Below are 14,196 nucleotides of genomic sequence, written 5' to 3' on the forward strand. Positions count from 1 at the left end.
TTTCAAAGTACTGTTTCAAATTGTAGGTCACATAACCTATGCCTCTTTGTGAGAGTTTGATACCTTGGGTTATTTTGGGAAAGTTATTTTCCATACCCCTTTTAAATTTTAAGCTAAGGGTTTTAGATAAGCGGATTTTCCTCGATATATAATGAAGGGTGCAAAATGACCATATGTAGCAACACACCCACAATTTTAAAGAAATCAATCTTACATGACATACCGATATATTATGGCACCAAAAATTAGCATTATCTTCATTTTTTTTTTAGTTTTATATTTACCAAAATTTGTGTTTATTTTAAAACATTTTCCTGCAAACATAGCAAAACGTACACTTCCATTGTGCTTTTAAACAATCATTTTATTTTGTAGGTCACATTGTCTACATATCTTCGCGACAGTTTTTAACAAAGATATTTACCATTATTTCTCGCTCTACACATGCCGGTGTTACGACTCCCCTGTGACTGTAGATACGCACTTGATCTCCTGTCAGAACCCCGCCACTTTGCTCTGTGGAGCAAATTGTTCTGATAGAAGTTAAAAAAATCGTGGGAAATATGAGATTTAATGTGTATATAGGTATTCTTCAATGTATAACATGAATTATGGTATTTTATTGGATAAAAATGTTGGAAATCTTGCACGTTCTATACACACAAATATGGCACATTTTGTTTCTATAAGCCTAAAATAATAAAAGAACGTTACATTTCAAGGTATTTTTTCGTTAAGTAGTTTTTAAAATTGGTGAAGAATGCCAACAATTCACATTTTATGCCATATTCACATTATTTCACTATTTTGAATGGGTGGAAAATGTGTCCAGACATCTCTGCACATTCATAAACACTACTTCGCAGCAATTAACATTTTACACTTTTATCACGTTTGCAAAAAATCAAGCAATGTACCTGCTAATTGGAACTTACTTTATGCATGTCCCTTGTATAAATCAGTAGATGAAATGTGACAATTTAGCAGGGCTGGCAGAGAAATTTCAATTACTGAAGAAAGTGATATGCAGTTAACACTGATTTGTGTAATTATAATATTAAAATTTTACATATTTATTGTTAGTATTTTATTTCATAACATTGCACATTACCTTGACTCAGTGACAGATTAATATCCATCTCTCATGAGTTTAAACAGACAGGACAGAGGGGGGGGGGGTGTTAATTGTAATATGAATGTTGCAGAAAACATGCACTTGTCAAATTTTTATAACGTTTACCAATGCAGATTTTTGTTTCACCTATTTGTGATACTATTCAACATATATATATCTTGATTTGTTGGATTCATCTTGATATCAAAGAATAGTTCAATGTCGTTGTAAACGCATTGTAACTTCTGCAAAACCAGTATTAAGACAAGGGGAAAAAAAACCTTTGTAGGGATTGCTACATTAAATTAGGTTAAATTAGCCAGAAGAGTAATAAAATTCCAGCAGCAGACTAAGGCTCAGTTTATGCATGTGATTTTTGTTGGATGTTCCATCTGACAACGTCGTAAACGATAACAAAAGCAATACTGGAACATCCAAGAAACATCTGTTTCGTAAGAGCGCAATGCATGCAATTCTTGTTGGATGTCGCAGAATGACAAATATCAAACTGCTACGTTCGACAAAAATTGCATGCTTAAACAGAGCCAAAACGTTTGTTCAATGAAATGTGGTAGAACAGCAGACAAACTGATGTACAAGGCTCATTTTCGTCAGATGTTGAAGTCTGAAGACATCCAAAAACAATCAATTTCATAAGAGTGTCATGCATGTGATTTTTGTCGATGTTGTAGTGAGACATTTTGTCGAAGTTCAATGTTAGTCGGATGGCGATATCCAACAAAAACCATCATCATTTGAGCTTAAAATGCTAATCTGACAAATGCTGTATCACGACATTCGACAAATTACAGAGTTGCGTAGTGCCCTTATTTGTTTTCATGTTCCTTCAGAATGTCAGACAAAATGCCATACTACGACATCCCCCATCCCCTCTATTTGTTGACAGTCCTGTGCCCTTACTACTCCCATGCAGACAAGAAAAAAATGATAATTCAATGCATTCCCCACGTAATATTTAGAGGTTTATTTTTCTGCCCCTCCGGAAATCTCTTCCCCCCCACCTCCCATCACTAGTTTCTGGCACTGTAATTGTGTTGTGTATAAAAGAGACCTAAAAGTTGATGCTCAGACTTAGCAACAAGATTTCCTGTTCCCATGTAATGTTTCATAACATCTTTCAAAGCAAATGCCTGGTACATTCATTCAATCACATAAAAAAAATTCAAAACAAAATTCCCTGCCTTTTCCCGGTTTCCCAGGTCTGCCGCCACCCTGATTATATGAACCTACATGATACCACTACACCTTTACCAAATTATACATGTAAATTTCAAAGTAACAACATTGACTGTCTTGATACTTACCCACCAGGTCCAGGACCCTGACCAATAGGATACTGCGTCGGAGGTGGGGCAGGCCCCGGCTGGGACTGAAAATACACATTCTGCTTCAATTTAGCAGCCTGTTCATGCTCCCATAGGAACTGGTAACAAATACATAATCGGCATACCTCTGGACTCTTTAGTATTGCTGAAGGCTATTTTACCTTCTTATAATGAGTAAAATTTAAGTAATTTTTACACGTTACACATGTTATTAAAGTAGTGACAAAATTCATCTTCACTATGTTTTGACATAGTATCTTGTGAAACAAAAATATGTGTAATAAAAAAAAGGTTACAAAATCAGTTCTCTTCTTACAATAAGCACAAAACATTATGGAGAACATATGAATAGAAGTTTATGCCTTTACAAGAATTAGCAGTTGGGGATGAGCCAATATCAATGCCAGTGCATAGGTAAGGAGGAGGAAAGTATCCGTTGCAACTTATATACTGATGCCTGGCATTTGTGTCTTTTCCAATGTCTGCACAGCATTTTCAGTCTTATTATCCTTGAAATTGTGCAAAATTTGAAGCTTTCATTTATTTTGCACCAACATTGAGGAGAAAAATGCATTTTTTTTGTTTACATACTGGGTATTTTAATATTTTGATGCTACTTCTTCAATATTTTAAAGCAAGTTGATGCATATAATTGGAATGCAATATATACACAATAATATCTGTTACATTTTCAAGACTCAGTATCAGAAGGAATCTAAGAGTTTTGGCATTTTTATGGATATAGGCTCAGCCATAATTAAAATATAATGCAAAACATTTCAAAATTGTTACACTAGGAATAAAACAATAAATAATATAAAATAATAACTATTAGGAAACTGCTCTAGAGGAAGGAAAAAAAAAACTCTTATCATGTAATAGTCTGTGCAAAGAAACTGGAATATGGATCGTAATATGTAAAGCTTTATGTTGGTGTGTTTGGAAAGTTATCCAAACAACTGCTACAATATGATTAAGAAATTGTTATTCCAGAATTGTAACTATACTTACTACTCATAAACAACTACTCCGGCTACATTTGACTATATATTTTAATACAAATATTGTTCTTACTCTTGCAACATTAATTTAGATTTGGTGCCTTCCTCAACATGGATTAGACCATAATTTATGTTAACAAAAGCAGAGATTGAAATTTATATCACAAGAATAAGAAAAAACATTCAAAACCAAAGCAATTTTTAATATAATATCCTGAAAGATATTACTGCACCACACCATGAACTTATAATTTATCTCGCTTTACAAATACCAAGGCATTTTCTCAGCCAATAGTGTGCTAGTTTCAAGATTGGGGGAATGTTGTGTGTGCATGCAACAGATTTCAATAGTTACCATTCCTATCTTCTCTGTAATGAGCCTCTTTGCATGTTCTATCTGGTCTGGAGCACCTCGAATGACAAACACTTTCTCGTTAGGATTGGGTGGTGGCCTTCGGTCCAGCTCACAGTGTGCACCTGTTTGTTGGTTGATTTGCTTAATTGTTTCACCACCTAATGGAGGAATAGTAAACAGAATATAATATACACACCAAAATACAATCCACAATTATTAGTTAACTCAAATGTGTAATTACTTACTCTGGTGGAAGTTTGTCCTACAAATGAGATCCATTATTTAGAAAATCATAAAATGTAGGCCAATTTTAGTTTTATACCGGAGAAATAAAACCACATTTATGTGAGAAAGTTTCAGATTACAGAAATTTTTGATAAAGACTGATCAATATTGTCCTGATTAATCTGCTTCAGTCTTACTGTGGATATAATGTAGTGACATTTCAGTGAAACTGAAAAGTTATTAAATTTAGTTGACTAACTTTAGAAGTTCAGTACCCTGATATAGCCTTCCTGCAGGCAAGACAATTACTAGTGTCCTACTAGATGACTAAGTCACAGGTGGAAATGCTTGATACTTTCTTCATACAGATTATAGATCTCTCCACTATTGACTGATCTAACTATGATTCTGCATCAATATTTATTCAACAATTTCATCTAAACACTTAAACTAAACTAAAATGAAACTCCATGCAGTAGTAGCCTCCTAAAGGCCAGGGCTTCCCAAGTGCCCTTTTCTTTTTTAATTTGGAGCCTGCTACTTCTTTCCAAGTATTTCTCTAATTGTCTACATGATGCTGCACAAAGACCAATAACATTGTTGGTAACAATCCATAATCCCCTAATGTGGGCATATTATTTATTTATCCCATTTTCACATTGGGCTTCAACCCAACACCCCTATTGGCATGTGGGCATATTTATTTATCCCATTTTCACATTGGACTTCAACCCAACACCCCTATTGGCATGATCCTAATACATTTTTTAATAATTATTTTCCTGTAGTTTATGGTCATTACAAGCATAAGAAAACAATTTTTAGTTGCTCAGGAGAACACACGCTCCCTAAATCATTTATTTTAATATTGACTAAAGATACAGTTATAACAATGGTTAGCAATTTTTTCAACAAAAAGAATCCGTTATATAATGGATGTTGTCAATGTTACATTGTTGTAATATAGCAACCTAACTGTGAAAAGAAGCAGTCTGTTTTATTTTTATTTCAGATAAAAAAAATATTTTGATCACATCTGAAACGTCACAACGAAAAACTGTTTTCTTATGCTTGTAATAACCGTAAACTACAGGAAAATAATTCTACAATGCAAGCAATGCGCACATACAAGAAAAACTATTTTTTAATAATTTTCAATATCTCATGATGCACATTAAGAACAACAATTTTGGTGAAATTTGGCCAAAAAAACAAAATCAGAAATATGTGGATCACTGTAAGGGTACTATATTTTAGTCTCTGAACAATTTTTTTTTCAGTATTAACCGTGTTTGTGCATGTACAATGTGAACTTTTCTGGAATTGCATGTAATTAACTTATAAATACGGTACTTACAAGAACAGGTATATTAAATATACTTTTATTCATAAAAATAATTAAATGGCAAATTTGTGCTACATTATAGCCTATTTATAGATATATTACAGCAATGGGTTTTACCAATACATTACAGACTTACCAATCAATAACCAAATTGTAGCATAAGTGATGCCCAATATTCCTATGCATTTCATTCATGGAGGATGGCTGGAATTGTTAGTAAAGAACTAATGCCGCACGAACCCCCTCCCCTTCCTTTCAATGGGACCAGAAATGATAACAGTACAAATTTTTCAGTTCTATACATTGGCATTAATGCACAAAAATGGTCAAAGGTTCAGAACCAATCATAAGAATGCACAAAAATGGCCAAAGGTTCAGAACCAATCATAAGCCTCTCTGAAATACTGTATTTTCTGATGTTTTGCAAACATGTATGAAATAGGCAACAGCATATTTTAAATATTTGTGTCTACACACCTCTACCAATTATTATTCCACACTTGGCTGCAGGTACAGTGAAAGTAACTTCTTGCTTGTCACCCATTTGGTTGGGTGGCTGCATTCCTCCTGGTCTTCTGTCCCAACCACCGGGCCCTCCTGGTCCGGGACCATACTCGCCCCCTGGTCCTCCGCGACCCATTCATTCAAAAGGTGGTGGAGGGCCACCTCGACCTCGTCCTCTTCCCATCTCATTGTCCCTGCGCTGGAAAGAATATCGTTAACAGTTATTAGTGAACATAATTCGCAAATATTGTACATGTCTCTGGGAGAATTTTACAAAAAACATCCAATTTGTGATAACAGCCAGACAACTTTGCATGTGTTTTTGACTCCATGCCGAAGCAAGAAAATGGCACCAACATAGAGGACCATGGAGTGATTTCTATTTAGGTTCAGCTGTTGTCTCTGAACAACAGACTATATGGTCCTACATCTTAAAATGGTTACATTCAAACAAATTTAACCATTTCAGGATGGCTGGTTTGGAACAAAACCAGAACCACATGGCAAATATACAAATAGTTTTCTCTTTTTTCTTTATTTATATAAGGGATGGGTCGATATGAAATTTTGGCAGATACCGGTAAAGTACAGATATAAAATTTACCGATACCGATATTCTACCGATCCGATATAAAATTAGAAATTGTCCTTGAAGAACCTGAAAGGTTCACTGACCTCTTTAATAAGTGTGTGTTTCAAGGTGACTGCAGTGCAAGATAAATTGCATATTTAGACATTTACTTTTTTGGAAAGTAGGGCATGGATATTATCCTTAAAAATTACAACAAAATGGCAAAATTTTGCACTAAATTATCAGATAATAATCGATATATCGGATCGGTAAAATAATCGGTAATTTTATCGATAAATTGATACACCAATATGCCTATATCAGCCCATACCGATTAATCCGTCCAATCCCTAATTTATATGCATATAAAGATATGACATACTGGAATGTCAAATATTGTTACTACATTTAACAAACTCATTTCGGAAATGTCCTTCGAAGCAACAACACAAGATTTTAATTGTTTTTTTTTTCTCTAAGAAGTATCTAAAGATTATCAAAGTAACTTTGCAGTTCTAGGACTCCTGTCATCCTGCAAAAACAAAAAACCGATAATCTATGAATGTCAATTACAGTCAAGTCTCGATTCTACGTCCCCGAATATAACGACCCTCTCCAAGTAATGACCCTTTTCCCAGGAAAATCGACCGAAAAATACGTTCATATACGTATTGCTGTTGCTTGTATTGTAGAATTACTTCTCCTGTAGTTTATGGTTCGTACAAGGTTATAAACCCAAAATTTTACAACCTTTCGGAAGAACACATACTTCCTCCACCAGACATTTATTCTTAGTTTCATGAATGTAGCAGTTATAATATTGTAAAAATGTCTGATGAAGGTGCATGAACAGAAATAAGCTGTCACGTGTTGACTCACGGCATGTCAAGTGGTTGGTCACAGTGTTTTTAGGCTTGGTGTGTAGTGGGCAGAAAACCATTGCTGGTACAATAGATGCTCCCGCGAGGTTAATGGTGTAATATGGTTTTGCAGGTGCAAGCCCATAGCGCAGCTGGAAGCTTGAAATCATTTGTAGAATGAGTGTCATGCATGGAGAGAAAGTCATGAGTGAAGGTTGTGTCAGGAAATGGTGCCGGAAATTTCAAGAGGGAAGAACTCATGTGTGTGATTAAGGAGGACAAGGAAGACAGTCTGTTGTGCTGGATGACCTTGAATGAGTGGATAACATGGTTTACGAATACTGCCACTTCACAATATACAGTACACAAAGAGTCAAGAATTTCCTGAAATTGGGCAACCCCCTCTATGAGACAGCCTGTGAGGCTGGGTTATCAAGTTTTGTGCAAGATGGGTACCAAAATTAGGAGCTGATGGATGGTGTTTGAGAATGGCAGATTCCCTGGTGGCAACGAGGGTATACAGAAGAAAGTGCGTTCACTGACAAATGCCTGATGAATTTAGATGGCAATTATGTTGTAAAATAGTTCACATGTGCAACTTTCATGTATAACAAATATATGTTTTCCTTATTTCATGCCTCTCGGGAAGTTTGATTTCCGAATAGCACTCTTGTAATTTACCCAGTATTACAGTGCACACCAGACTAGACAAGTTTAGTACAGCATCTCACAAGGTGCAGAGGATGTTTTTGTACAAACATTAACAGAAGGATAATGGAAGCCATGAATAAGCCAGGGGAGAAGATAAGTGTCATGTGAATTCTAGAGCTTTGTGCACAACTGGACTGTGGTCTCAATGAGATGCAGAAGGTGACAGAAGATTGTAAAGTGTTTGCAAAGTTGGTACCAGTCGACACCCAAAATAAAGTGGATAAGAGTGAATATCTGCTCTAATCTGTTGGACGAGCTTGTAGCCAATCATGAAAAGTTCTCTCCTGATCTGGTGACCTTATGAAATTTGGGCATATCTTTATGATCCGGAGATGAAGAAATTAGTCCTTCCACACCGCTTCTCTCCAAGGCCTAAGAAGGTTGTGAAGAAATACATATACAACAAACAATGCCCACCTGAATTTTTTCCAAGATAATTTAAAAGTTGTGTTCAATGTTTGTGCAAATGCATTTATTGCGATAAAGACAATGTTGCAATCATGATCTTATGTCACATTATCTCTTAAGAAAGCTAGAACTGCATACATCATTACTCATTTTTTACCAAGAGGCTTTCACAGGTTAGGCATTCTTGCCTAAATCACATTTTTCACATGTATAAAGATAAAAAAGAGGAAATCAGTTTAGTGCATACTTTTTTTAAATTGTTTCATTTTATATTTTCAACCGGTATATTAATGATAAAGCTCTACTTTTGCAACCATTGTTAAAAAAACAGCTTTGTGGTACAGCACACAACAGAAAAACTTTGTAATTGTTACAACAATAATGAAGAAAACAAAAATCCCTGATTTATACAGTTTGCTTCAATTGTAATCTCCTTAAGTTAATAAATTATTATTTTAATACTGAAAGCTGGCATGCATCAGTTTCAAGAAGTCTTTAATACAACCAAGCTGATCAAATAATCACATAGTGGTAATGATGTATTTACCATGTGATTACTTTTGCTTCAACACTGTATTTCACTGCAAAATTATTTACTAGATATAAATCACAGGTACATTAGTAGCCTACATTATTTTAACTTAAGGACTAAAAAAAATCTATAACATGTATACTAAGATACATCATAATGTGTATATCTATTTACTCAATTTACTCCCAACATATTATATCGCACCCCTCTGTGCCATACACATGCATGTGCATGCGCCCACACACTACTAGAGCTTCAGTTTCTATAACTAGAGTTTATTATATATAATATCACAGACTTATGCCACTATTCCATTACCTGGATCTTCAGAATAAGCATTTATATGATATTTTACGACCTCTCTATCATGTGCTATTTCAATAATAACGAACGACATGCTTGCTTGCTTTAGTAATTGTCTATTACTTAACGTATGTTGTTATAGGAGAATATAACTATAGTGCTAATTCTAGCTTTAACACTATAAGATAATGATCAAAAACAGTTTTGCACGCTTACAGGAATGAAGTAGTAGCCACTGTCTTACCTTCCATTCTCAGAAGCACTTTACCAGAAGCATGATCCAAAATCCATTCTTCACTTTGTTTCTGGCTACACATTTCAGACTGAAATATCAGCACCACTTAAACTGTGGAGTTGAAGACAACCATCTTTGTGCAAGGAGGGAGAAAGACGAAAAGAAACTGGTAATGCGGCAAACTAAAAGTTTACCCCCTTCCCCCAGGTACGTCCACATCAAATTTCAGGGACTGCCTCACCACATTCCCAAAATCATTGGCAGACATTCTGGATTCCAGATGACAATACCGAAACAAAATGAAAAAGCTCTGAAACATTCCACTGACTTTTGGGCATGAAGCAAAATTTCGAAGCCATCGTGTCATCCGAGGCAACAAGCATGTCTCACTTTATTTCCTTTTCTTTTTTGTCATGCGAATTCTGAATTTGTGGCACACACAATAAGGTCTCCCCGACACTACTGTTGCCCTCCCAAGAATGAAGACCATCTGCTTTCATTCGCAATGGTTGCAGGAGGTGTGTAACTGCTTACCAACACACTGTCGATGAGGTCTTCAATCCGTCTCCTAGCCTGTTCTATTTGGTCTGGCTGCCCTGTTAAGAGACACCTCCTGTCCCCAGGGCCATTGTCACAATCTTGCTGGAACTGCACCCACGCTCCTGTCTCAGTCTGTATCTTCTTAATCATGTCACCACCCTTTCCAATGACAACACCCACCGCTGCCCGTGGGACAGGAACCTTATCACACAAAAGCAACACATTATTAATACAGATAACATCTTTTCATGTTATTTAACAAAGCATGTTCATTTATGGGTAAGGTGGGGCAAACTAGTTAGGGAATAGCCAATTGTTACTGAATGCTTTTTTTTTTAGTTATTCCCTTTCCACAATCCAAATATTAAGGGATGATGAAAGGGGCAAGGGGTAGGGTAAAAAAGGAAATTTATTTACCATATTTACTCATGTATAATGCGCACTTATTTCCAAAATGTTTGCGCCCAAAAACTGTGAATTTGGACAGCCCCATGGAATTACACATGTTTTCACTATGTCACTGCATATAACATGTATATATTAACAGGTGCAAATACAAATTACCAGGTTTGGTTTCTTGAGCAATTAATTATAATTTTAAAAACCATACAAGTCTGGCCATTTCCCATGATTTTTCACATTGTAACGACCATGTTTTGTAACACCGAGAAAAGCGGTGCAATTTTGGCAGATTTTGTGCACGCACCTCGCGTCATGCAGGATGTGTATCACAATGGTATTTATTGAATGACAAATAGAAAATAACTTCCTGACCATTGCAAATCCATAACATAATTTTGATCTTTCTTTCTTCTACTACCCAATAAACAATGTGGTTCCAGAAGTGAGTCTTGGGGTGCTAAACACAGTGGAGGGAGAGGGGGGGAGCATGAGTTGGCGGCTCATTGTATGCACAAGAGTATATTCTCCTCTTGGTCCACATAGAAACAGGTGACTCCTTGAATAGGTATGATGTCCATTGCTCTTCATCGGTATAGCAACAGATTTACAACCTAAAACTAAGGAAGCCATTCTTGAACCTGAATTGTACTGCGCATTATATATGGGATAATTGTTGCTTTTCCCTATCCAAAAGCAGGGTCCCTATCCAAAAGCAGGGTGCGCATTATACACACGTAAGTATGGTGCTGTATAAATATATATAAAAGGAGTTTAGTATGAGTGGTTCTTTTGATCCATAGGTGGTTATTTGTGTCCGATTTGGGTTTCTGTAAGCCCCTCTTTTTCTCTTTTTGCCCAACTACAGTCACAAGGCAGAGAAATAATGCTGATGGGCAATTCCAGTGGTGTTAAAAGAGTTTGTTTCAGATTACCATGCACTCGGGAGATATGATGAGTTTCAGATCAGTGGCATGAAAGCAGTGGTCCAGTCTATGTTTTGATGCCTGTGTTTTGAAAAGCACTACAGAAGCAGTCAGTGGAATGTTAGTAACAGACCTTTGTGAACGAACTTTGTAGGAGATCCAAACATTTCACCTAAAAAAAAGAACTAATTAGAAAATGTGCTATCAATAGACTATGACAAATGAAATGCTACACCACCTATTTTAAGTGCTCTACACACAAAAGCCCAGCAAAACACCACTATAATAATAATTTTTGAAGTTTTGATGAAACTGGTTGTTTGTTGTCCATCACCAGAGCAAATAGCAGACATGTTATAGTAAAAAAAAAAATCTTTCTGCACATAAGCACTTTGTTTGGCATGGGTATGCATTAGTTGACATTTAAAAATTGCATAACAAGAAAATATAATAATCTGGTAGAGTACTCTACCACATATTATTTGGAAGAATAGCAATACCTAATAGAGTGGAACATCGATTTTACATTTTTCAGGGGACCAGGGTGGAAAAACTTGAAATGCAGAAAAATTATATAACATTTTGCATGTTGGGACCATCAAGGTTGAATGTATAATGCATGAAAATGTAAAATCTGGGAACATAAATTCAAAGTTCCAATGTGTATATATATATAGTGGAACCCCAATTTTACGTTTCCGGTTTCACACTCCCCAACATAACAAAATGTTTTAAAACTTTCCTTGATTTTACATTTCCCTGCATTTTGATTTCCCAGCTTGGTCCCTTGAAAAACTTAAAAATTGAGGTTCCACTGTATATCACATTTTAACATGCTACTGCTAACAAGACAAACATGTAAATCTGAAAATAGTAATCTTAATCTTTAAATGAAAAGAAAAAAATCTTACATGTACAAGTACAAATTGCTATCCTACTACAGGGCAACCTTGTGTTTTTCAGGGGACACACTAAAGAACTTAGCATGTAGGAACATGTAATATATAAGGAAGTTTTTTTTAAAATGTCACCTTTTTTTGGGACCTTGAAAGTAAAACAATGTGGAGAAATTTAAAATCTGGAAAAATCAGTCTTCCACTGTAATTGCAAATCATTGAGATTTGTTTGTAAAATTTAAAAAAAATACAAACAAAATATTTTAAATGGTGCATGTCTTTCAAAGACAAAGATGGCATGATTTCTCCATTTTAAAGGTATCATTATGAAATATTGCTTACTTTAGGGACATAACACCTTCAGGAGTCCTACTTTGAAGTCCACTTATGCTCAGGCTAATTGGTACCCAACCTACCATGGTATCCCAATCTCTGGTATGAATGAGCCTCTTTCAGTTCTTCAGGAGTAAACTCACAGATGTACATCGAGATGTGCACATACACGAAAACATTCTGGGGACACACATTTGTTTTTGACAAACACAATGTGAGAATACACCCAAACGTTTATTATTGGAGAGTTCAAAGGGTACAAGGTGCATTCCTGCCATGTTTAGCATTGCTTTTAAGCAACTTTTGGCTAACTAGAATAACGAGAATGAATGATTAAGATGAAATTTACGGAGGGCACTCGCATACTCAGATCAGAACTGCCCCAGAGGCAGCTCCATATGAATACATAAAACAATGCAAAATGACAAAACTACTCTTACGTACATTCAACTTTTATTCACCGTTAACGTGTTTACATATACAGCATGTTAAGTGTGTGTGTGTACAAACATACATCTCACAATCACATTCTAAATGAACTATTGCACTCGGACCATGTGACTGACAAAAAAAAAGTCCAAAATGAAAATGGGAACTAATAAAACTGCAGTTATGACATGCATGTATTTACTGTATTTTCATGTTGAGGGAAGGGTTACTTTTATGCAAAGTAGCATTCCACTTAAAATAAAACATCTTACACTATTTCTTAAAATAAACTGATATCACTAATATAACAAGTAAAAAGGAGGAAGTTGTGAAATAGCTTATTTGTTGCATTCAATAAATATTCACATGGATTCTCCATTTTACATTCCCCTTACTCCCTAATGGTGTCAATACAACAAAACCTTCCATATGTTAAGGTCTTAACAGGGTTTCCTACTTATTTTGACAAAACTAAATTCCTGGGTTTCTACAGGTAATTTAGACAATTTTAGACTTGCAGATCTTTTGGTGGCATTTCAACCACGTTTTAACATTTTTGTGTAGAATATCTTCCATTAAGAAGCTGGTTCAAGAAAAAGTGCAAATTTCTTTCCATTTCTTAATCTTGGCCAAAAAAACAAAAACAACTGGATTTTTAAGTTTCCAGGCATCTGGGTATATTTTCAATATATCCGGACTTGGCTGTTACGCCCATAGGTTGATTTCCTCAAAAGTTTTGAAGGTTTTCTAGGTGATTTAAAAATATATGATCAAGAATCTACTGTATTTGAAAATTGTTGAGCTTAAGAAATTATCCAAGAGGATTCTTGTTTATAGAAAATCCAGATTTCAAAATATCTGATATCCATTTCGGATGCAACAGATAATTTGGATAATACAGCTATCCGGATATCAGATATCCCGATATCAAAGTATTGAGATAACCTGTGTCTGCAAATGGCTATTTACTTTTTCAAGTTCAGCAAGTTATTCTGGGAAGAATGGTCTGGAATTAAGAAAATAATTACCATGTAAAGGATCGGGACATCAAACAATGTTACATTCTTAACTGTAACCCTTTTACATTTTTGTTACGGTGGAAAACTGCATTTACACTGACCTTAGTAATGTAGATATAGATCTGTTTTAGTATAAAAAAAAGG

The 14,196-nt window shown here is 35.3% G+C and overlaps 1 protein-coding gene across 1 annotated transcript in view; it reads right to left on the bottom strand.

Moving 5' to 3' along the window:
• Window positions 1–14,196, bottom strand: part of LOC145987020 (uncharacterized) — a 58,606-nt gene that overhangs the window by 22,268 nt on the left and 22,142 nt on the right. The window contains 4 exon segments of the mRNA XM_083121485.1: window positions 2,440–2,519; window positions 3,817–3,974; window positions 5,864–6,089; window positions 10,045–10,251. Coding sequence (XP_082977611.1) covers window positions 2,440–2,519; window positions 3,817–3,974; window positions 5,864–6,089; window positions 10,045–10,251 — 671 coding nt within the window.

This window comes from Lepisma saccharinum, chromosome 1 (assembly GCF_977018435.1).
Source record: "Lepisma saccharinum chromosome 1, izLepSacc3.1, whole genome shotgun sequence".
NCBI classification, from domain to species: domain Eukaryota; kingdom Metazoa; phylum Arthropoda; class Insecta; order Zygentoma; family Lepismatidae; genus Lepisma; species Lepisma saccharinum.